Source organism: Lucilia cuprina, chromosome 2 (assembly GCF_022045245.1).
Source record: "Lucilia cuprina isolate Lc7/37 chromosome 2, ASM2204524v1, whole genome shotgun sequence".
Classification (NCBI taxonomy): domain Eukaryota; kingdom Metazoa; phylum Arthropoda; class Insecta; order Diptera; family Calliphoridae; genus Lucilia; species Lucilia cuprina.
This window is the reverse complement of record NC_060950.1, coordinates 51,961,024-51,986,944: the sequence shown is the minus strand read 5'-3', so window position 1 is coordinate 51,986,944 and position 25,921 is coordinate 51,961,024. Positions and strand designations below refer to the sequence as shown.

Sequence of the window (25,921 nt, the reverse complement as noted above, 5' to 3'; positions counted from 1 at the left end):
ACTGGTATAAATCGTATGTTCGTATGTTTCACCATCTCGTTTATAGATGTGCGCCATTCAAGAACAAGTTGTGATGTTGAGAAAACATCAATCAGGGACTTAACATCAGCTTGAATATCAGTATAAATCTGATATCATTATTGGATATCCAATAGTAAGTACCTCAGTCAATTTGACGGCGTCGTGATACTGATTAGTTTAAAATTTCTTATACCGCGTTCATACGATGCAATTATTTGTCATTCACTATCTTATTCTTCAATCAACTCCCAATTACGAACATAATTATATTAGTCGTCATACAAAATTTGAATGACCTACAAACGATTTTTATCGGATATTTATCACAGTCAGCTGTTTGTTTTCATTTGTTGGAGACAAATAAAAAAATCAACAAAAATTTCAAAAAAATAATAAATATATTTGTACCTAATTTGTTTTTATAATGTTACAAACATATTTTTGTATCATTTACACACATGTTTCCAAAATATAAGAAAATAGTGAATGTAAAAGAAAAACATAGCTGTGAACTGTCAAAACGAATTGCCAAGGTGTCTTGGAAACGGGTTAATTGGCTATTGTAATTAAGTAGTTAAACTCTTCGTGAGAACTTGGTATAAAGCAATCAATTAAATAAATAAATACGGTTGTTATTTAGTAAAAGAGAAAAAATCAATATATTATAGGTATTGTAAAATGTATTATAGGTATTGTAAAAGATATTTAAAATAGTAAATCATGTGGCAACACTGAAACATAAATTAGTGTTTCTTCACATCTGCTATAAGTATTTGAATGCCAATTAATACAATTTCAATTTTTTTAAAATAACAAAAAATTCGTATATATGCAAATTAGATAATAAATTAACACCATTTGAAATTATTCTTTTAATGCCTTCTTATGATTATCAAGTGTTTATTAAAATGTTTATTAACAAAATTAAAAGTTTTAATTAGTGAATACATCTTAAAATGGTTTCTGTTCATATTAAATGGTTTATATTTTATTAATTAAATTGTTATCCCTAACACAGACAATAATCATTATTGCTATTATTATCTTAATTTAAGTTGAGGTCAAGAAGGGAAATTTTTTTAAATTAATAAATATAATTTCTTGTAAGTTACTCTGAATGTCTTTTAGCAAGTTATTCGTAAACAGTTAGAAATTTTGGAATAATCCGTTTGTAACTATACCCATCATTTTCGTGATAAGGTTCCCAGCAAAAAATTTTGAAGTTGCTCAAGAAGAAGGGATATTTTCATAATTTCGTTTGTACATATTCTTTGTTAATGCATTTTAAATACATGCCAAAATTCTTATAAATTTGTCATAAGTGAAGTTATGAGAAATTGCACAAAATTCACCTATGTAAAATTCTGTTATAAGAATTGTAAAATTCACTATAATTTGGTATACTCTTAGGATTCAAAAGAAACGTGCATTTCATATAATATATATTAAAAATAACATTAATTTTGTTAGATTTTGTATTTAATATTTGTTAAAATTAGTAATATTAAGTCCATTTTAACATCTTAATTAACAAGAGAAAAAAATACCAAGTTGGCTGAATGCTTAACGGATTTTAATGCATTTTAAAATAAATGTAGTGCACGAATGAAAATTTGCATGAGAATCATCGAATGTTCACTAGTTATACGCACTCATTTTGATGACGTGCTATTTTTCCATAATACCATAATATTGTATGCGATACATGACTATATTATGATCCAATGTGATTATAATATTGGTAAAAAATATTATTTTGATTACTAAAATATATATACGTAAATAGAATACATGTACTTACAATACATGACACAATTCACAAATTTCAATTTGCTTCACATGATGGTCATTAAGGCTGGTATAGAACTTGATTTTGCAGCTTTTTGTCAAGATATGAACTTAAAAGCCCTATTCGGCGGGTTCTGTTGTATAGGGCTAGGTGAAATAATGGACCGATATTAACCATTTTCAATAGGCTTCGTCTACGGTATTATAGAAGATCACGTGCCAAATTATCTCTAAAATTGCGACCCGTACTTTGATTATAAGGTTTACAGGCCCTATTCGAAGATTTTGTTATATGGGGGCTAGGTGAAATATGGACCGAGCTTAATTTACTAAATCGTCTCTGAAAATGATTCTGATCCGATTGGTATATTTGAAGGTGAGTATAGGACCGATATTATTGTACGTGGTCATTTGTTAATTTAAATGATTGTAAACAGTGTTTAAATAACTAGATTACAAGCAGCTGTAGTAACGAAAAATAACTACTTTTGTGTTTAAAAATCTTTAAAAACTAGCAGCAAATCACTTACCATTACTACTGCTACATTTAGATTTTGGTAGCAATAGTTATACTTAGATGTAGCAAAAAAATAAAAATTTTGATAGCAGTAGTACTGTCATTGGTATTGTGAGTGAATTTTGACCTTTAAGTCATTTTCTGAAGGGGAGTTTGTATGGGGGATAGGGTCAAATGAAGCCGATCATTACAAAAATCGGTAGTGTCATTTAAAGTTCTATAAAACTAAGTTTTGTCTAGGACAAATATTTTTGTATGTTACAAACATCAGCACAAACCCGGTTGTATGGGGGCTATTCGAAATAATGGACCGATTTCAACCATTTTCAATAGGCTTCGTCCTTGGTGCAAAAAAGTGTGTGTGCCAAATTTCATCCAATTACCTTGAAAATTGCGGCCTGTACCTTGCGCACAAGGTTTACATGGACAGCCAGACGGACGGAAGGACGGACGGACATAGCTTAATCGACTCAGAAAACGATTCTAAGTCGATTGGTATACTTTAAGGTGGGTATAGGATGAATATTTTTGTATGTTACAAACATCAGCACAAACCCAATATACCCTCCCCACTAAAGTGGTGTAGGGTATAAAAAGCCACAACTGCGGGAAAAAATGATAGGACTTCGACATATTTACATATTATAAAGATGCGATATTAATTCCTTATAGCTACTTATCAAAAACAATAATAAAAAAACAAGTATAGAAATTATATACCATATACCTTTTACAAAAATATAATGTGATTTAATTGTCATAATAAAGCATTTAAGTTAAATTGTACCCTGACTCGGATATACATACTTAAGTCGTTTATTGTTGAATAAAATTGTATACTTTTAAATGAAATTTTGATGAGGGCTCTTCATAGGGACTAGTGTCATATGAGGACCTATTATTATGGAATTCGTGAGGGTCTTCAAGTCTAGTAAAGAACTTGGTTTTTACAGCTTTTGTCGAGATATGAGTATATAAAACACAATTATGCCCTATTCGGGAGTTCAGTTGTATGAGGGCTATGCCAAATAATGTACCATTTTCAAAAGGCATCGTTTACGGTACCATAAAAGATCCTGTGCCAAATTTAATTGAATTATCTCCAAAATTGTGACCTGTAGTTTGATTACAAGGTTTGAAAACCTATTGGAGGGTTAAGTTGTATGGAGGCTAGTTGAATAGGTTTCGTCCCTGGGACAATAGAAAATCATGTACCATATTTTATTGAAATGATTCTGAGCCGATTGTTATACGACCAATATTATTGTGCGTTACAAACATCAGCACAAACCAAATATACCCTCCCAACTAAAGTGGTGTAGGGTATAATTATTTATATTTTAAAGCTACTAACCCATTTGTACATTATGTTTTATTTAGAACTATTTCTAATGTTGCTGATTTATTACTACTGCTATATTTGAGAATTTTTTTTCAAATATGTGGAACTTTTCACCTATTGGTCCTAGCAAAACTTGTTCAAAGGTTTTTAAAAAATATATTTGTTCATTGTTTTTAAAAACAAATTTAAAAAAAAAAAACTCGCATCCCACTAAATAAACACAAAGTTCTTAAAGTTAATGCTATATAGTAGCACATATAGGCGAAACTAAAGCGGTTTTCAAACAAAAATTTGTATTCTCTTCACACATACGAGCTCTGAGAGAATAAAACAAACTTGTGAGAACTAAACGCACTCACTAAACTTATAATTTTCTTCGCAAAATTGCGAGAATATTAGCACTTAAGTATTAGTTTTTCTTGTCACTTAAACTTAATGTTTATTATTTTTTGCAACACTTTTCATTTATTTAAAACCCCGAAAATAATTTATATTTTACAAACGAAAAAAAATATTTTTTATTCTTTGACATTTCATTATACCCTACACCACTATAGTGGGGAGGGTATTATACGTTTGTGCTGATGTTTGTAACATACAAAAATATTGGTCCAATACCCACCTTAAAGTATACCGCATGAGTAATTTCAAGGCATGGCCAAACGTGACCAGTGCTTTACAAAATCTTGCACTATAATATTTTCCTAAATTAAAGTTCCTAATTAAAGACTATGTAGTTTAAAAATATTTTCGTTTATATATTATAATTTATTATTGATGAATAAATTATTTCAGGCTCGAGTTCAACTCCTACCTGGTGCATTTTTCAAATAGTAAATGATGTTTTTTTAGAAATCGTTTTATATCCCATTCAATTCAACTTTTATGGTGAGTTAGATCGAAGTTTACAAGCTTTTTCAGTGGTGTGTATTCTTATTTATCATTACTTCCATTTATTATACCCTCCACCGCCATCAGTGGTGATAGAGGGTATATATAAGTTTGTCATTCCGTGTGTAACACCAATAAATATTCAAAAATAAAAATTTTATAAAAGTAAAAATTGTAAAAATATACTCATGGTGTAGGGTATCATATGGTCGGCCATGCCCGACTATACTTTCCTACTTGTTTTAATTAAAACCGAAAAAAGAAAAGTTGTACATTTTCGTGTTGAAAATTAAAAAAGTATTTTACATACATTTTTTTCATTTTGCATTAGTGCAGAGAAAATTATAAAAAGACATCTTTATAATATGTTTTATGATAAAATATCTTTTCCAAAAAATAATTAACTTTTTTATTTAGTACCTTTTGAACATCTGTGTTTATTTGTGTGATTCTACTAATACATTCTCATCAGTTAGGTTTTGACAGGGGACTTAAATCCTTGACAATTAGTTTCGCATATATATACTACTATATGGTTAATGGTCTAAATGGTTGGTGTAAATTTCGTCAAAAACTATTTTTTCACTTGATGAAATTGTCCCTATATATTTAAGTTTGACAATATTATAGTATAAAATATATAAGGCCTTATTCATGCGCAAATTTTTTTCTTATAAACGATTTATAAATAAAATTCGTATGGAAATAAATAAAAAATGTATTTTGTATTTCTTTACCAAAAATTGCTTATTGTGTAATGATCAATACATAAAAATAAAGAGTACAACAATGGGGAATCTAAAGAAAATAACCTTTTAGTAAAATAATTCTCATCTATTCCATATAAATTTAAAATAATATTTTTTATCTTGATGAAAACTATAAAATTTTGGAAACTTTCAAACAAAAAAATTATTTGTTTTTAAGAAAAACATAAATTTTAAAATTTGTTATTTAAGTTTGTCTGTCATTTTACTTAAAAATTATTTTATCTATTATGTAATTGATTTTATTTAAATTTTCTCCCCATCTTGGCCGTATGTATTTTTATGTTTTCAAATGTTTGCATTTTTTCTTTCATTTTTATTAGAAACAAAATATTTTAAAACGATATAATAATATCATTTTCAATATTAAAATATGATATTACAATCGCTCATAGAATGTCGTTTTCGCTATAATATCGTTCTTTTGTATAATAAAGGATACACTTTTTGTATTTATTTCATCAGTGAAAATAATAATGAAATTAAAAGATGCAAAGTGAATTAATTTATGAGAACGTATTTATTACTATCTAAATAGGTGACAAATAATATTTGCATACATACATATGTTCTAAATTTTTATATCATTTGAATTTACAAAATAAAACATTATTAATTTAACTAATGTTTAACGTACATATATATTTTGTTAACAAGTATTACAAATACATATTTAGAGTAATGTAAATTTGATGTTGTTCATTTTTAAGTACATTTTTTCATTATTGTTGGTTTTACATTTATTAAAATAAATATAAATTTTCTTGTATGTCCAAAAGCACGACATTCGTACATATTTACAATGTATGTATGTATGTATGTATGTATGTATGTATGTATGTATGTATGTATGTATGTATGTATGTATGTATGTATGTATGTATGTATGTATGTATGTATGTATGTTTTTGTATGACTTTACGTAAATAAATTTATATTTATGTTTTCAGTATTCACCTTTAATATGTTTATGTAACACAATATGTGAACACCGGATGGTATTCATACATACAAATATATATGGATATAAGGGTGATCGATTTGGTTGTTCAAGCAGTTAAATTACATTTCCATGGGAATTAACTTCAGTAGATTTTTCGTGGATATCGAATATAGAACTTATTTTTGACCAAATTATGATTAAAAATATTTTACCTTTTTCACATATAATGGTTAAAATAAGTTTATTTTTAGATTGTTACGTTAGAGAAAGAACCACCTTAATAAATACTGTTATACTACACCTACATTATATATACATAGCTGTATGTATATAAAGGAACCAAAAGATAATAATCATATTCTCCTGTGCTATTAAACATTCAGAATTTAAAAGAATGCTTTAAAAAAAAAAAGTATTAGAATTTATTTATTTGAAAACTTGCCATCAGCATATAAGCTTGTTTAACTCTTCATATTTTATTTCATATACATATTAAAATTCAAAATATGAATGTTGGTACATTTCTTCATAACATTCATCTGAGAATTTCTTTATCCAAGGCGTATGATTATTATACATGTTCTATATAATAAGTATACTCACTCTAAGTGAAACAAAATATCCCAAATAATTGTATTAACTGCTATTATACATTATACTATCGTATATAAACAAATTTTTTAAAGATTTATTTAGTTTAATTTGATTACACTTTGCGACAAAAATAAATATCTAAGAAGTGATACTATTTTTCTGAAAGGATTCGAATATAAAATCAATTAATTTTTTAAATTTGCCAAACAACTGCAAATTCTTGCGTTAGGAATAAAAATGCCATGTTTTTGTACCTTTTAAGTCAGGGGTATAGTTGAATCTCCGCCGATTTTAAGTTTCTAGAATTAAGAACGTAGATGCTGACATATATGATGTTTAAGGAATCTGGATCACTTTAATTCCACAATTCTATAAATTCCCTGCAGGGAATGAAGCGATAATTGTCTTAATGCCACTATTACTATTACTAGAACAACAGTCACTAGTACAAATTGGGTTAGAGTTTATATGGAAAAATACTAGTACTAGGAGTAGTTGAATGGCCCTACTTCTAGACTAATTTTCTTTGACATGTGTTGAAAAAATATTTTTTTTTAAATTATTAAAATAAAATTTTGAAACATTACAACAATATTTTCAAGCACATCCCTTCAAATTAGAGAATAAATAGTGCATGTAAATTTAGGTCCGGTTGCAAGCAAATCCCTATGTAAGTACGTCTATTAAATCTTAAAACTGTAATAAGTTTAATGTTTGTTTTATCCTACGGCGAATGTTTTTATAACGAAATGGAGATATGTACCTGAATGGAATTTTGATATCAACGATATCAACGTTGGTGACACGGATAGAACCAGAATTTCTTCATATTAAATTGTTAGGTATTTACAACATTTTTTAAAGTATTCTTTTTTTGGTATCTTTACAAATAAAACCGTATAAAGAAACTAGTTGTGTAGTAATTTTCACTTGGAATTGTGCAGGAGGATTGCAAAAGAGCAAAACCACCAATTATGGCGACTTTTTATGAATATTAGAACTAGTTTCAAACTAGTTCTAAAGAACCCAATTGGGTCCAAGTGTACTAGTCTAGAACTAATGGTACTAGTAATTTTTCAAACACAATCAATGTTAATTATAGCATTATGATGGAATAGGAAAGTTTACACTTGGGAACTAGTACTGATAATTTTGGTACTAGTTAAAGACTAGTTTAGTACTTTTAGAAAAATAGTATCACTTCCCAAGTATTTCAGTTTTGTTTTTCGTTTTACTATGTTGTCTACAAACGAAAGTTGTGTAGAATTTTTAATATAATTTGGATACAATTACATTGTTTAGGTCAAATTTTATATAATATTAAACGTTCAAAGGTATTTTTGAAAATATCGAAAAACGAAATCATGTAGACTATTTTGATTGTCGTAGAATAAATTTTAAATTTAAATCTTACAAAGAGATTAGGTTCCAAATAAACATGTGTATGCAGAATTTTATCGTTATATATTCTTAAAGTTATTTTATGAGTGTTTGGAGGTTATTTGGAGGTTAGGCGAAATTGTGGACCAATACCGTCTATTTTCAATAACAATATCTCTCAACTAAAAAAATTTAAATTCCAGATTGAAAATTTACATTTTAGAATTTCGAATAATGTTAACCAATAATCTGTGAAAATCAAACTCAAGTAATATAATATTGGGAAAATTGTTTGAAACTACATATAATAAAATGTTATTTTGTTTTCAACCGACTAAAATGAAATGAGGAAAATATATAATGAAGACCTGTATTTACGATGACATCGCTAAAATCGAAATTAACCTTTAAACATAACAATGATAATATAATAATTAAAAAAACAGATATGAGATTCGGTTTCATAAAAGTCTAATATGTTAAAATCAGTAAAATAAGAGTTAGTTTAAAAATTTTTAACAAACCTTTATATCAAAAATATGTATATAATGAAGGTCTGTATTTATGATGACACTGAAAAAATAAAAATTAACACTTTAATGTAAATGCATTTTCATAATAATATAAAATGTCCTTTTTATATGAACTAAATATTCAATTCAAAAAATTAATAGATGATAGAAAAAGAAAACAGATATCTGACACAGATATCAGATATAAATACATACTTAGAAGAAATAGTTTTAAACTTTTTTGCAAACCTTGACTTTGTTGAATGAATATTTGAGTAAATTTCGAAAGAGCTGGAACAAATGATGTCCGACAATTATTATAAAAAACTATACAACTTTGTTCTGATTTCTTTCGAGATAAAGGTAATATTCGCGGTGTTCAGTTGAATGACGGCTAGATGCATCGTTTTTAAAAGTTCTCCACACGTACGCCAAAATTATCTTATCTGCGCAAAAGCTTAACATGTATAGAAAAGATTCTAACGAAATTGAGAAAATTACAATTTTTTAAACCTTCCTTTAAAGTGATTAAAGGTATAAATAATAGCATTTTATTAAATTCTGAAAAGACACCCATCTAGTAAGCCGTGCTATAAACTGAATCGACTCAGAAAATGAATCAAAATCATTTGTTCATTATTTAAAATGTTTGATTAATTCTTTAATTTCCGAAGCTCCTGGCAACACTGACAACAAGTTTTGATAAACATTGTTGTGTTTCTTTAATATTTCTAATAAGTTCTACAGCAATTAACTATATTGTTTTCATTGGAACGTATAAATTCTGAAGCTCGTTGTAGAATATTAAGAACAAAAAATTAATTAACATAATTTATTTATATAGAAAAGGTTTTCACATGAAAATAAATTATTTCTAATAATTGAGACAAAATTTACATGGAAGAAAAATATTGTAAAAAGCAATAAGAAGTATCCAAATCAAAAGGAATAAGAAAAAACCCAACTAATTGAATACCCTATACCCAAAAAACGTTATTCAGTAAACAAAAACACATTCATTTGTTACATTTGAAATTATGTAGAAAGTTTTTTAACAACCCATTCATTTAAGGCCCTGTGAGAAAACACATTAATTTAAATATTCCATTTTACATTTTTGTTAAAATTAATGTATTGTACAAGAACATATGAATATGAATATGTATTAACTGTTGTGTTTGTATCTGTGTACAGTATAAAATTACAAGGATTTAAATACCAACAAACCCTGCAGTTTTTTTTAAAGCGATTGCGAACGATTCTAATATAGGTGGGTTCAAAATAAATTTACCTTTTTTTTCATAGCAAAACTAGTTTTAAGAGCTGCTGGGGTTAAGCTGAATACAAATATTTGTTGAAACATTCATTTATGTTTCATTTATTTGCTTCTTATGTTGGTTTTTTTTTAACATTGGCCCAAACATGTTTTAATGTAAAACATACCTACATACATTTTAAAAACAAACATTGTTTCGCTTTTACATAAAATAATAATAAAGAAAATTATATTTTTGTAAACTGACATACACATACAATCATTTAATTCGCTGGTACTCAAAAAGGATTGTATCTAACATACTTTCACATTTGGTAAAGCCTTCTTAGTTTGTCTCATAATTGTGATTCATAAGATTTTTGTACAAAATAAATATTTTAGCGAACAACTTATATTTAGCATATTTCATTATAACTATTTGTCATTTTTTATATGGCACTCAAATAATCGGCAAGAAATTTATACTCTTAAATTTTAAAAATATGGAATTTAATTGAAATTTTAAGAAAACGTTTGGCATTAATATGAATACTTAAATAAATACCTTACTTAACTATGTGTGCATAAAATAAAATATATCTAGGTTATTCATTTATTCAGGACTCACATCTTTAAAAAAAAATTATTTAAAAGAAGTTATCACTATTTTTTGTAAATTTATGCTCGTTCTAACATAAGATTTGTAATTTAAAATTATGTTAAAATAAATAGTAAACACATTCTTAACTGATATTAGAGGTCATGTTACTTTTGTTAAATATTTGATAGGTGTGAACGTAGCTTTGTCTTATAATAAGGATAATTATATCAACAAGTAATAGTGCTATATGTATTCTGTTGTACCCAACCTTACATACCCACAGGTTTTCTCAGTTTTCTTTAGTTACACCTACACCATAACAGTTGTAGGTTTGTGCTTATGTTTGTAACGCTCAATAATATTAGTCCTACATCAACCTTAAAGGTATACTGATCACCACTTTCTGAGTTGATTCAGCCATGAACGTCCATCTGTATGGCTGGCTAACTGTCTAAATCTTGTCTGCATGGTATAGTCCACAATTTTCATAATTTAATAAAATTTGGACCATATATGTTTTTTACCTCAAGGTAGATACTGGCTAAGTTATTAAACTAAACTTCACTTAAAACATTTCTTAAACGTTCACTTATAACCAGAGAAACCAACACATGCAAATGCATTTTTTAGTGCTTCGAATGGAAAAAATATATACACGTTTTAAACAAATTTACTTTAGTAGCATATTTAATACTTTTTAATGTATTAGAGCATATTATTCTCCTATTGTGGTTTATTTATTGTTTTATGCTTTTCATTTTAATACACTTTGTCTTCTTACAAAGGTTTGTCATTTATTCTGTTTGTAATTTCTATAATATTATATTTGGTACTTTTTCGTTCTTCGAAAGATATCTTTTGAACTTTTTTTAAAAGTAGACTTTTTGGTTTTTCAAAGGGTACTTTTTGAAATTTCTTTAATATTGAGCCTAGAAATATTAAATTAGAAATGTAGAGCCAGGATTATGTAAGATCATATCATTCAAAAGGTATCTTTGAAGAACGAAATATCCCATTCATAAGAGGCAGATAAACGACGAAACACGTGAAATTAATTGCGGTCGTAGAATCTAGTTTCACACTTCGTTTTGAAAAGTTGAGCCAAAATAAGTAGATATTACACTTAAAAGTATAAACAGTTTATGAGGTGATTTTTTCTATGTGGGAATTTTTTTTTGATATTGAACCTAAGATAAATGGGAACCTTTAGGTTAGGTTGACAGCAGGATAAAAACTACATCAAATCCGAAGATATACATCTAGGACATTATCTTTTGTGCAATTCTAATGAAAAATAAAATGTGAATGAATTATTTTTCAGTGTTCAGAAACTCAATTTCCTGGACGTAATTCCTAAGAATCTTAGTCAGGAATGTTATTTTCGGAATAACATCTTTTACAAGACACTTGGATCAAATTTCGACGAATAACTAGCATTGACAAATATAGTGCTCCAGAGTTTCAATATCCTCTCCACATGCTCTACATTCCATTGAATATGCGATCATCCAATGATTGTGTATAATCTTCCAATGTGTCGAGTATACAGTGGTGACGTGTCCTATAACCGCTTTTGGCTAGTTTGCTAAAGTAAACAGCCATTTGACTGTAAACTACGACTCATATTTTGAATATGTTTTAATAGGTAACGTTTCCAAAGCTTTGGATAAATTAGTAAACACAGCACCAGCAGCATATACGCTGAACTTCCCGTAGTAGTTTCAATTGAACTTTTTGTCTAACGCAGTCCACCTGATTATTGAAGTATAAGCTAGAATTGGCTAATTACACTATTATAAAACCCATTTGTCATAGTAGGACTAAGACCCCATTTCATGCCTATAGTTCTTCTATATATCGCCCATCACCGATGTGCCTTGTTGATCCTATTCTCTATGTGGTGTCTTCATTTTAATTTCCAGTTGAGATTTACACTTAAGTACTTAACTTTGTGTGTCACTGGAATCTTCTCGCACAGGAAGCAAGGTGAGAATCTATAAAATGGAATATTTTGTTCTTCAAAAGGTACCTTTTAAATTTTTTATGATGTATGAAAATTTGCGTGTAGAGTCCAAAGTAAGTGAGGACCTATAAAAGGAGTCAGCTTTTTCGTTCTTCTAAGGTACTTCTTAAATATTCTAATACTGATCATAGAAACATGAAGTTTGGTATGTAGAACTCAGATTAAGATAGGGCCTGTAAAAGAGGTATTTTTCGGTACTTTTTCGTTCTTCAAAAGATACCTTTTGGAATTTTAAACCTGTTTCCCTGTTGACCCATGAAGTTTACGTTCAGAACTGGAAAACACCTCATTTTAAATGTCATTTAAATTGTACTAACCGTTTGAAAGTTACAGGATTAATATTAACACCACCCCCCCCCCCCTATTTTGTTCCATACCGTTGTGTATTGATTTTGATGATCTTAAGGCAATAGTAAATATTTTCGGTGTCTTTGGTTTATTACTTCTGCAGAATATATATAGTACTTAATTGGGTCCCAGAATAATATTTCTTGGTGTTACACACGGAATGTCAAACTTATACATAGCTACATACAACTGAACCCCGAATAGAGCTTTTAAAAATAAAATTGTATGTTATTAAAAATGTTCACGCTCCAAATGTCTGTCCGTCTGTTTATTAAAATGATTTTTTAAGGCTCATTATATCTTTGGAATCCAAATCTTAGATAACTCAGTTGTCGCCAAATTAGTTTTATTCCTAAAGTACTATTAATATCATATAATTTTTTTTACCATCAAAACTCAAGTTGAAACTATTTTCTATCAGTGTTCTTTGAATGATTCTGTCGATATTGTTTAACAATATTTTCTTATTAGTTTTCAAGTTTTTGATGGTATTGAACGCGAAAATTACAATAAAACATTATCGTACTTATAAGTCATATTTGCTTTTGTCTCGTTTCCGTCGCAAAAAACTTTAGCTGCTGAATTATGATTTATTTTTAAACTTTTTTCCCGGTAAAAGTTTTTTCCTTTATCTTCCCCGTATGGATTGTATTAAAACTTTTTAAAATCAAAAGAAGGCAAAAAAAAGTATAAAAGTTTGGTAGCTAAATTATGATCGATGAACAAAGAATTTATAAATTAATGTACATACATATATGTGTGCTCAATACGCTATAAAAAAGTGTCAATCTTTTAAAAGAAGTTAATGGAAAACATATAAAATCTCAATGTAAGTAAAATTGTAAGGAATAAAAGTTATTTTAACCGCTAAATATTTTCAATGCACGTATTTTGGTTATAAAAAAAATTAACAAAATATTTGTACATTAGGGTTGCAATGAGAATTTGAAAAATATTCGTACAGATTTTTCCATAATTGATTTATAACTATCAATTATGTTTATTAAGCTACGCTCCTGTTATAGCTAATTTATCACAAATATAATTGCCATACTTCCCACCAGTCCCTTAATCCATAAAGGGGTAATGTTTGAATGTCTAGTAAATTTTCTGTAATGCTAGCATGACACCTAGAACAAAAGTTCCATTTTCGAATGACCTTGACCTAATTGCAATACGTATAGACAGTCACAAGCAGAGAAAAAAGGGAGCTAATGCTAATGGTTGGTCTTCTGTTCGTCTTCGAAATATCTGACTTGGCGTTGTCAACCTTACACGCAGGATTCTGACTTGAGGTTCCTTTAAGTGAAGTGTGGCTTGGATTCGACAGCGTATTAGTAGACGTAGAGCTCTTTTTCTTCTTATGTTTATTCTAAGTTGTCAACTCTTCAGGAGACCTCTCTACCTCGGATCTTGTGAGAGTGCCGATTTTTCCTTAGAAGTGTCGTGTGGTTGACTAACTATGATATTCTAAAGCATATTTTTCAATTTCCTCCTCTTTGCTCCAGATAGTCTTTTCTTTGTAATAGGTAGTTTGGCTATGCTATCATTCACCTCTTTCACCATTTGCTCAACTTCATCCTTCTTGGGATTTGCAAACATATTAGAATTTTACGTTTGTGCAAGCCTGTTGTGTAGTGTATGAGGGTGTTTCGTGTTTTTACAAATGCTTGCGGTTTGCTTGTATAAAAATAAAAAAAAATGATTTTTACACAAACATATTAAATTTTTGTGAAACTGTTTGTATTGTTTATATTTATTAAAAACAAAATTTATATTTCAAAGAAAAATTTATATCTATATCTTTGCAAGTAAACAAAAACGTGAAAAAATCGGTGTTTGTACGGGTAATGTTTCTGTAGTATATATTGGAATGAAAAAAATATATTTGTCAAGCCGCTTGTGTAGTCTATTTGGGCCTTTAGGTTATTGTTCCATTACACATTATATGTAATTGTAATTGACTATATAACGAATTTATTTGCCACGCTCGTTATATAAATCACTTTTATTTTTACCATTTAGAAAATTAATTACATGCACAATATTTTTTATTTATTTTTCAGATTAGATTATCTTGCAAAGTATGCGTATCTGACTATTTAAGACGATTAGAGGAAGTTGGATTAATTCAAAGGATGTGGACTATAATAAAGAAAAATGAGCCACATCGACAATACTATAAAAATCAAAATACAATACATAAACCAAGGCAGCATCTCAGAGAGTACGTAGCAGTTGAGCATTTTTTGTCACTTATAAAATATCAGATGCATACAATGCATATTTACCTGCTACTGTGGATGAGTTTTATCCTAATTGTGGGTCTAACAGGTGAGTTTATATAATTTTTTTGAAGCTATTAAAAACCTTATGAAAGCCTACATATATAACATTATTACACCAATACCACATTTATAATTTCATGATATTTTTAATTTGCTATCTTAAGTGCATACATATGCTGCATAAACATAAAATGTATTAAGCATATCAATGCATTTTATTTACAAAGTAATAAAACACACATCATGTTATCGTCATCTTATCCACAATCTAAATAAATTTGAATTGATGTTTCAAGTATTCTACTCGCAGTGCAACTGTAACATCAAATGCAGCAGTTTTTGTTTTTATTTTTATACAAACATTAATTTTCTCTTTTATAAATGTTGTATACGTTTTTTTTCTTTTAATACAACAACGATAAGATTTTGATGATTTAATTGCTTATGCATTAAACAATTTAACATGATTTCATTTCATTTTGTGTTGCAACTGATAATCATCCTTTGCAACACATACATAAATACATATGTACGTAAAACATTTCATTATCTTCATCACAATTTTCTAACTCTTACTTGCAACGTAGAATATATGTTCGTTTACATTTAATGTTTACTGGTTGCTGGAATTGTTTGCTTTAATTTTTTTCTAACATAATGAAAAAGAATATAAAAAAGGTTGCGTCTTATCACGATGATCTGTAAGCAGAATTAATGATGATGCAAATCTTAAATGGAAAATTTTTAAAAGATTTACAATAATGTGAAGAAACCATACAATTCTAAAGGAAGTTTACTCGCCGGTGTTGCCAAAATGCTATTTTTTCTTTGCTCGATTACTATCTAATAACAAAGTTAATCAGAAATTTACCAAACTTTGACTAGATGGTTGATAGATTGTGTAATGTAAGAATAATGTTTTTGTACTACTTATAAAAAATTTTACAAATTTTCTATTTTTGTCATTTTTGTCATTCCTTGGCAACACTTGTGAAAACACATTCCCCTTCATGTATTAATTTGAGTATGCATATATGTAAGCGGGTTGTTGTTTGGATGGTTATATGTTTGAACTACACTCGAGACACAAAAGCCTACTGAGGTAACATTCATGCAACATCAGCACATTAATACGTGTGTACATATGTATTCCAATTTATGTGTGTGTGTGTTCTTGATTGTAAATAAAAATGAATTTACATACATATGTATGTTAGTACATATCTTCATGAAACATTACTTTTACAATATTACTTGCAATTCAGAAACGTTTTGTAAGCAAGTGTAATCTACTTACTCGGTCTTGATGGGCTGTGCAAATTTATCATCAACGTCAACGACATTGTAACAGAAAAGAAATACTTACATATATACTACGCTCAAATGTAAGTCGTTAGAAAAGAAAAATTCTAAACTAAATTAAACAAATTTCTTACCCACATATGTACACCCCAAACAAATTGGAATGTCTTCAGATGAATTTGTAATAAACTTCAATAAGTAGGAAAATGTTGACATTACAAAAGAGGATGTGTAATTTTGTACTACACAACCTCATACATACATATATTTTTTCAAAGAGTGTTAATTTAAACAAAAACATCTATTGCAATGAATCGATTTTGTTATGTTTATGTTCTGACACTATTTTTTCCTTTTACACATCCTATGCTCGATATAAAAATATCAACAAACATGAGGGGGTTTATTTTCTGCCCGTCCATGTAAATCTTGCAATAAAATTTCATGTTGCATCATATTTAGGGGAGTGAAAAGCCACAAGGTGCAATAACATTTCTAAAAAGATTTTTAGTGTAATTAATGCTCATCCCAAATGAATAATCAAAAATGTAAATGTTTTTTTATTTGACAAGTAAAATTTACTTTAAAAACTGTGAAGTTTATTCAGAAATAACACAACCAAATTTTGGGAATTTAATTCGTTTTTTTAAGACATTATTTAAAATAGAAAGTTATTTCATTACTCAAAATTTAAAAAAAATGAAATTAATCGCTATATTTGCGAAGTTATTTCATAATATTACTTTTATCACACGAAATAAAATATATACTTAGCCGGACACCGGCTTCGCTAAAATTACACTATTTGTGCTTTAAAAGCATTTAGCCTTAGGTCGGCTATTTAAGAAAACTTAACAAATCGAAGCCGGTGTTGGACAAACTATTGAGTTTTTAGTCCTTGCGTTCGACCAAGTGCCAGCAATTTAAGAAATATTTACTTAATAAACAAAGCCGTTGTTGGACATACTATAGAGAACAAAGTCCTAGCCCACAACCGAAGCCCGCTAATTATGAAATCTTTATTAAGCGCGACTTTTGTTATTAATCTAAATTACTTCCTGGCTGTTAAAAAGCACTAAATTGGCAATGCAGTTAAAGAAGCCTTTACCCAGATATCAGGGTAGTTGTTCTGATTCTTTTTCGTATAAACAACATCTGCAATAACTTTTGCTTCCAATTTATAGTGTCCGGTTATTTTTTGTAAAAGGTAGAGCTACATAATTTAAAATAATCTTCACCTGGTTATTGCTGTAACCGAATTAAAGTAATTGAGAATACATTTCGATGGCATAACTTTTAATATGAAAAACAAGTATGAATGTATAGTCGGATATAGCCGACCATATGATACCCTACACCAGTCAGTATGTTAAAAATGGGAATTGTTAAAAAAATTCAGCATTGGATTTGTTTTTTTATTTTTTTATTTTTTATTTTTTTGGCAAAAAAAAAGATTTTTTACAATAGAGCTAAAGGGGAATAGGGGAAAATATGGGCCTATCCTTATAAATGCTGGTAGAGGAATTCACGTCTACTTCAAAGTTATTTATGTAGAATTTAAAAGTTTTATTAATGTTTATATGTGAATTTTGACCTTCAAGTCAGGGAGTTTGTATGGGAACATGGTAAAATAAGGACCGACCATTACAAAAATCAGTAATGTCATTAAAAGTTCTAACTAAGTTTTGTGGTATTTTCTTGGCATAATATAACATTTAATTATACCCTTCACCTCCGTAAATACCGGAGATAAGAGCAAAAATCCGAGACAACCTCTGAAAATTTCATCAAAAAGTAAGATTTTTTCATTCTCAAACAGAAATTGCAAAAAAAAAACAAAAACAAAATACATAATCATACTGTAAATTTTGTTGTTGTACTAAAAACAAGGCAAGGCGAGAGCAGCAGAATAAGAGTAGCAGAGCGAAAGATAAAATTAATTATGCGGAGCCTGCCTTAAGTAAAAAGACATAAGAGGGAACTTTTTGGTACTTTTTCGTTTTTTAAAGGGTATTTTTTGAATATTCTATAATATTGAACCTAGGAACATGAAATTAAGTATGTAGATTCGGAATTAGACGAGAACCCTAGAAGGAAAATTTTTGTACTTTTTCGTCTTTTAAAGGGTACTTTTTGAGTTTTCTATAATAATGAACTAAGAAACATGAAATTAAGTATGTAGAGCCCGGATGAATTAGGTGAGAATCTATAGAGAACTTTTTGGCACTTTCAGTTTATTTTTATAATAATGAACTAAGAAACCTATATAAGAGAACTTTTTGGCACTTTTATGTTTTTCTAAAGGTACTTTTTGAATATTATATTGAACCTAGGAACATAAATTTAAGTATGTAGATTTGGAATTAGGTGAGAACACAAAAAAGGGAAGTTTTTGGTACTTTTTTGTTTTTCCAAAGGACTCTTTTGAATTTTCTATAATATTGAATATAGAAACATGAATTTAAGCATGTTGAGCCCGATGAAAGTGATGTAAAACAGGACTTTTTGGTACTGTTTTATTATGAACTCGAAGGCCCTATTCTGGGGGCACGGTTGTACGGGGACTAGGCTAAATTATGGACCGATTTTATCCATTTTCATACCCTACACCACTTTAGTGGTGTAGACAGTAACCTTCAGCATTCTCTGAGTAATTTTTTTTTAGAATTTTATGATATCCTTCAAAAACACATTTTTTATTCATTAAATATTACTAATATACATAAAAATAAAGTGTGTGGTACACTTATATTCACAAAAGGTGCAGCGGCTTAGTTTTGTGCTTGAAATTGTAAAGGTACATAATATGTACAACATACCATACAAGATATCAACTATTTGAATCTATTGCGGTACTACGGATTATATTTCCATCTTCGGGAATGTACTCTGTTTCCAAGCTAGCCCTGAATATTATAACACGATTAAAAATGATATTTGAAGCAAGCCTCTTTAAATAAGATTTGAAAACTTTAAAAATTAAATCAGATTTAGAAAATCATTTTAAAAATATGTGTATTTTATAATTATGCTAGTAGTAGTAAGAGATTAATATGTATTAAAAGCAGTTTAAAGTGATTTGATGTTTTAGTAAATAATTAAAACTTTAATATCTGAGATCAGTTGTGATTATAAATTATGCGTCAAATATTGCCTACTGTAAATGTATTGTTTTAATATTTTCTTTATCATTTTTTAACAATCTCTCATAAATATTTACGTTTCATATAGTACAATGTACATGTGCATCCGAAAACGTCTAGAAAAGTTATATTTTTCACAAATGAAAACATAAAAAAAAAGAAAAATATTTATTTTTAATTTCTTCTTTTCGTTTTCTGCTAAAGAAAGAAAAAAAGAAGGAAATATGTATGAATAGTGAAGTACTTTCAACTCCTACAAAATATTAATATAAAGATTGTACGTGTATGATACTTTTCTTATACAGTCACACACATATTTCATATTTTCATCCTTGGAGACATGCATGCATGAGCAATAAAAATTATTTACATACAAACACGGATACACAAAAACATTTTACAACAATACAAATAAACAACGAATCATTCCATTTGCAACATACAAATTCACATACAAACATTTATACAAATATTCGTCGGTACGTATGTGAAAAACCATTCATAACTCATCTTTGTACTCATAATAATGCTGATGACGATGGTGGGTTACACTCGAGTTTGTTCCTCGCAATTTCCTGTTTGCCTCTTTGCCGTAAATGTTGCAGAAAGTTAAGGTTTTTGAAATTTCTGAAGGGCATACTTCAGCATACCATGTTTTAACTACAATCCTTTCGCAGAACTCTCCCCTTCTTCATATTTTTCATATGGCAAATATTCCCCCAATTCAAACATACTAATACTTAAGCAACCACATTTCACCATACATTGAAAGCATATTTACGTATGATATACTGGGCTGCGATTTACAGAAAATATTGTAGTATAAAAATTCGGTCAATAGAAATTATGGACTTTAGCAGCTTTACTGTTTTTCTCTTGAGACTTCTTACATAGAGAGGGACGTTGTAATCAGACAGATTCTGCATTTCCAGGATTTTTATATCTTAACTCAATTTCACGTAACAATCTATTAATTTTTTTGGGGTTAAGTAAGCGCTGGTAGCCTTGCTTCAGTGTTTTACACATATTCCTCTCTACGTATTATAAAACGATGTCAGTTATCTCAGTGTAAAGATTTTTAGTTCTATGCAAAGTGCTCAAAGCGGTGAAGAATTGGCTTTCCAGTTGATCAAACAATAAGGAAGGATTCGTCTTTAATGATGGTGTTACATTAATGGCAAATCGTGTTATTTCCTTGGCTGGCAGGACGCGATGCTTATTCTGTCTCACATATTTTAACAGACATATTTACTGATGTTATATTCGTTATCGCCAGCTTTTTTCCTTGAAAGAATAGCATTAATGTTTTTAAATTCTCGAAGCATTTGCGCTTATAAGTCAAACTTTTATGCTGCCGCTAATTGAAAAATTTAAAAGAACTAGTTTCGAGGGTGGTAAATTCAAACAAAAAACATTGGTGAAAGAACTGGTTTGAAAAGCATTCCATAGAACGAGTGTCGACTCCAAAGTAAAAAAACGAGTGTAGGCTATAATCATGCATACTAGAACTAGTTGTTGAACTAATGCAATATATACAATGTTGTAAAAAATGTTTAAAGAATTTTGTAAACGGCTTTTAAAAGTAAAATCAATTATGAACGAAAAATCTATTGCAAACGAAAAATTCGCAAGAGCAACAAATATTTAAATAAAAATCGCATCCCTGGTGATGAGAAATATTACCAGCATTAGCCGAGTATGCATATTTCTGTCTTTATACAATCATTGATATCAATGTTATAAGCAACCACCATGTTTCCCATATAATACTTCATATTTTTGTATGTTTGTTACAACGTTTACTATTAATTAGATAGGTGCAAAATTTTGTGAAAAAAAACTTAGAACATTATTTTTACAATTGTTGCTTTAGTGAAAGATTTCTACATCTATAAGCATAAAAATTATTAAGATAAATATAATAGCAAATTTAACATAATCTGGTTACATTAAGTTTAACGAATGTTAATCTGAAATTATAGGTTAGGTACTGAGGCTGCAAAAGACGCACACTTGGGTCCTGTTGGTTCCTTTGTGATACCTGTAAAGATATGAAAGCAAAGAGGGGAATAGTTTTGAGGTTAAGTAATAAGATAGATAAGGAGTAGAGGTATAGAAAGTTGAAGACAATTTTAGTCCTTGTGAACTATTTAAATATCACAATTTAGTGTGACAAGCTGTTTTTAGAACCAATTTCTGTGCCTGATAAAGCTTCTACAGAAGTCGTTGTATGGTATACTAAGTCATCTTGCATGGTTTCCAAATAAACGGTGTCCTGAGAATACAGCAACAAAATTGCTGAGATGGGGACGACACAGCTGCAAGAGGTATGATGTACGTTTGTTGTCCACATTTGGTCATATCTTCCTAGTGATGATACAAGTTGACTCATTTCTCTATCATGACTCGGAAAATTCATACAACCATTTATCTATAAATTACTTCCTGATGATACAAGTTGGCACATTTTTCCATCTCGTCTGGAAGAGTAATTAATTAATTTTTGCCAAATCTTCGGCTACACAGTTGCCAATCAAATCTCCGTGTCGCCGTACCCATTTCAGTAAGATCATATTGTGCCATCTTATTTAAGGATGTCCGGCATTCCTGGAATAGTGTTTATATATAGTGTATCTATCAGTACAAATTTGAATATCTCTATTAGATATTCTGTAGTACAAATGCCAGTTTGCTGCTCTTTTTATGGCTGATAGTTCAGCCTGTAATGGGCCACATTTATTTTGTATCCTGAAATATATTTTAGTTCCAAATTCAGGGATACAAATGCTTTCTCCTACTCGCTCCGCTTTCATGAAACTATCCGTGTACACCGAAAGGGTTCCAATTCCCCAGTCTTTCTACAAAGCAGAGTTTTGAAAGAAGAGTTGTAGAGTACAGTAATCTATATTAGCCACGAGAGTGGATATCTACTCCTTAATACTTGCATGACCGTATGGCCTGCGAGTCCATGCACCTGTTGCTAATTATCAGGACAGATCATTTGGAAACCATCGATGTTGTTCTCAGTGATACTGATATAAGGATTGATATCCTCCTTCACACTTTCTCCAGGAGTATGTAGTTGGAGCTTTTATTCAGTGCTTTCCACCAGACAACATCCCTATAGAAGAGAATCGGTTATAACCGTTCTTAAAATGACAATATTGTAATAAATATGATTATGACAAACATGAACTTGTTGGTGGTAATCATATACATATTAAGGGTTTTCATTTAAACGTTCAAAACCGTCGTAAACTGTGCAACCTGTGCATATTTCCATTCTAGCAATTGACTTGTATGGAGATTGATTTGCACAACCCTTATAAGTTTGAGCGACTATTTAGACTAGCAAACTTGCGCAAACACATTGTGCATTTAATAAATCCGTTCGCTATTGTTCACTTTTGAATTTATGGACTTGAATATTCACATTTTAAACATATTTTGTAAAACTTTTGTTAAAATAAATTATTTATTATTTTTTGATTTTGTTTGACATTGTTTTTAAGTGTTTATAAATATTGTAATCGAACAGAATTTGAACAGGGATTTCATGAAACAAATCGAATAAACTTGCCCACTTGCACAAATGGGAAACTTAAGCGTTTAAATGAAAACCCTTATTGTTTCATTTGAATGATAAATTATAAGTAATATTGTTGAGACAATTAAAAAAACGATTTTAACATAACATTTCCCTAACATTTCAATTTCACGTAATAAATGCATCAAACATGATCAAATCTACAATTCCCTCGATTGGTTAAAAAAACAAATGCTTCTAAAAAATTATTATTATCGTTTTGGAGTATACTAATGCACATACATATGTATATCAATGTGAATATATACGCCCAATTGCTTAAAGTTGTTGCGTCAATGTCCTCCTTTTAAGCCACATACTTTACACAACAAAATTGCACTGAATACAGCACAACATAGAAGAATATGAAGAGCTTTTTCTTCAACATGAAGCAGCTAACGTTTATTTTTGTAATATCTTTTGAATGCATAATAACACACGTACATTCATACAATCATATACTGGAAAAACGTACATATATATTTTTATATGTATGTAAAGTAGACGTACATATATGTATGTGCATCGGGCGGATGTTAGTAATATGTATTGTGTATGATTTAAATGTAGAATAATTTTCCTTTTTTAAGTTGTTATGCATACAGTGATCGAATAAGATTTAAGGGAACTATATAAAATATAATGGAAATCATTATTACTCATAATTTTAGAAGAAAAGTTCTCAATTTTGTGCAACATGTTTTTCTATTCTATTCAATAGTGTGCCTATCAATTTAGGAGTTGCGGAATCGATTCCCATTACAACTCTAAACTGCTTTACTACAAGGCAAAATGTTTTAAAATTTAGCTATCCAAAGTCCTAAAAATAATAATTAAAAACGGTTTAACAGATATTAGTTTATGCTAATAGTAAATTTGCATTAGCTCTTTATTGTTTCCTTTAAAAATTCTGTTGAAATGGATATTTTACACCCACAATCATTTGTTGATTTTGTCATTCCGTTTGCAACACATCACAAAACTCTTAAAATAGTAGTAGTAGTAACATTTCTTGTTATGTGGTTTTGTATTGATAATAATAATAAAACCCGAGTGCATTCAAACATTTAACAGGCAGTGTAGTATTCATGTATTTCTTCTTCATCTATTCAAAACATTTTATGAACAGCAGAAAGTTTCAGTGTTGTGCCATCATTTTTTTCTTTTTGTTTTTATTAAGGTTCTTTTGTTGTTATTATTAAAAAATGTATGTTGAGTTTGAGTATTTGTATGTATGAGTTTAAGTATTAAAACTTGTTGAAGACCTTTATAAAACATGTTTGTTGCATACGAGCATAGATAGACATAAATACTTATTTACTTGCAATTACACATGCACATATACATATAAATGTGAACCAAAAATAATATAATAAAAAAATATTTCCTTTCATGACCACAATGAGTTGTTAGTGTATTCGTGGGGTATGGGGTGAAATTGCAATCTTAGGTTTGCATCTACAATCAACACATTTAATGTTAATTTTTGTATTTAAGTTTAAGATTTCTCAAGAATCTCTCCTCCCTAGTCTGATGTTTGTATATGTATTTCTTTTATGTATAAAACATATTCCATTATATTTCCTGTTCCTTTTTGGAGCAAGAGTATACAGACAATATATCGTTTTATTAACTTTTTTATGATATTTTCATTCCACTTACAGATGCTTCGAATTACTTTGACACCCAGGGACCCAACTTTTCACATGAACCACCAAGTCGCATTGAATTTACAAACACTGCTGGTAATATTGCAGATTGTATAGCACACGGTAATCCTCCACCTAATGTTGAGTGGTTAGACAAGGAAAACAATCCTATAACATCTATCTCAAAGGTAAGACAAATTATTCTACGCACATACGACACCAACATCAACGCCCCCGCACCGATATGTAGCCGTCATAAACATTACCATCTTCAGCTACTATATCGAAAAGAAAAATAAAAACGAAAAAATCATTAAAGTTAAAAAAGTTGCTTAAACAAACGTTAACACACGTACATATTTGCATACAAAACAAACTTAAACTTACTCATACATTGTATTCGTGTTTTTTTTTTGTATACGAAAGCAGGCTAAGAAGTCACCAATTATGAGTCCATAGGAAAACCATTGTACAATAGCATTTCTATATAAAGGCAATATTTGAAGCAAGTGCATTTAAGTGTTTTGGATGGGTTTCTCTGTTTGAGCTATGACCAATTACGGACCGATCGAATGGTAGTGAGTTATGTTCACTTATGTGATTTTTTGGGGGCTCTTGTCCCATGAACAAATATGGACCAATCATGAAAAAATACATTTATGTATACAAAAGTACAGATTTGTTAATGGGTTATATGCCTTTAAGGAATTTTTTGAAGGCGACATTGTATTGGATTGACCAATTTTGGACGCAACCAAAAAACTTTTTCTCCGCGTATATGAATTCTATTAACGTAACTCTGTTTGTAACATTTGTAAAATATATGTGTTTTCTAATGGAAATTATTCATTATTTCGGGGGTATGAACATTTGTGTAGGAGTTATATGAAATTGTAGACCGATTTTCAACAGAAATCATACCTTTGTAAAGAAACAAACATGTGGTGATTTTCCTTGGAATACTTATATAG

The 25,921-nt window shown here is 29.1% G+C and overlaps 1 protein-coding gene across 1 annotated transcript in view; it reads left to right on the top strand.

Annotated features, from left to right (window-relative positions):
* Window positions 1-25,921, top strand: part of LOC111677204 (Down syndrome cell adhesion molecule-like protein Dscam2) — a 94,637-nt gene that overhangs the window by 5,570 nt on the left and 63,146 nt on the right. Inside the window, 2 exon segments of the mRNA XM_046955451.1 lie at window positions 15,049-15,316; window positions 24,966-25,138. Of these exon segments, the coding sequence (XP_046811407.1) occupies window positions 15,121-15,316; window positions 24,966-25,138 (369 nt within the window). The 5' untranslated portion in view covers window positions 15,049-15,120.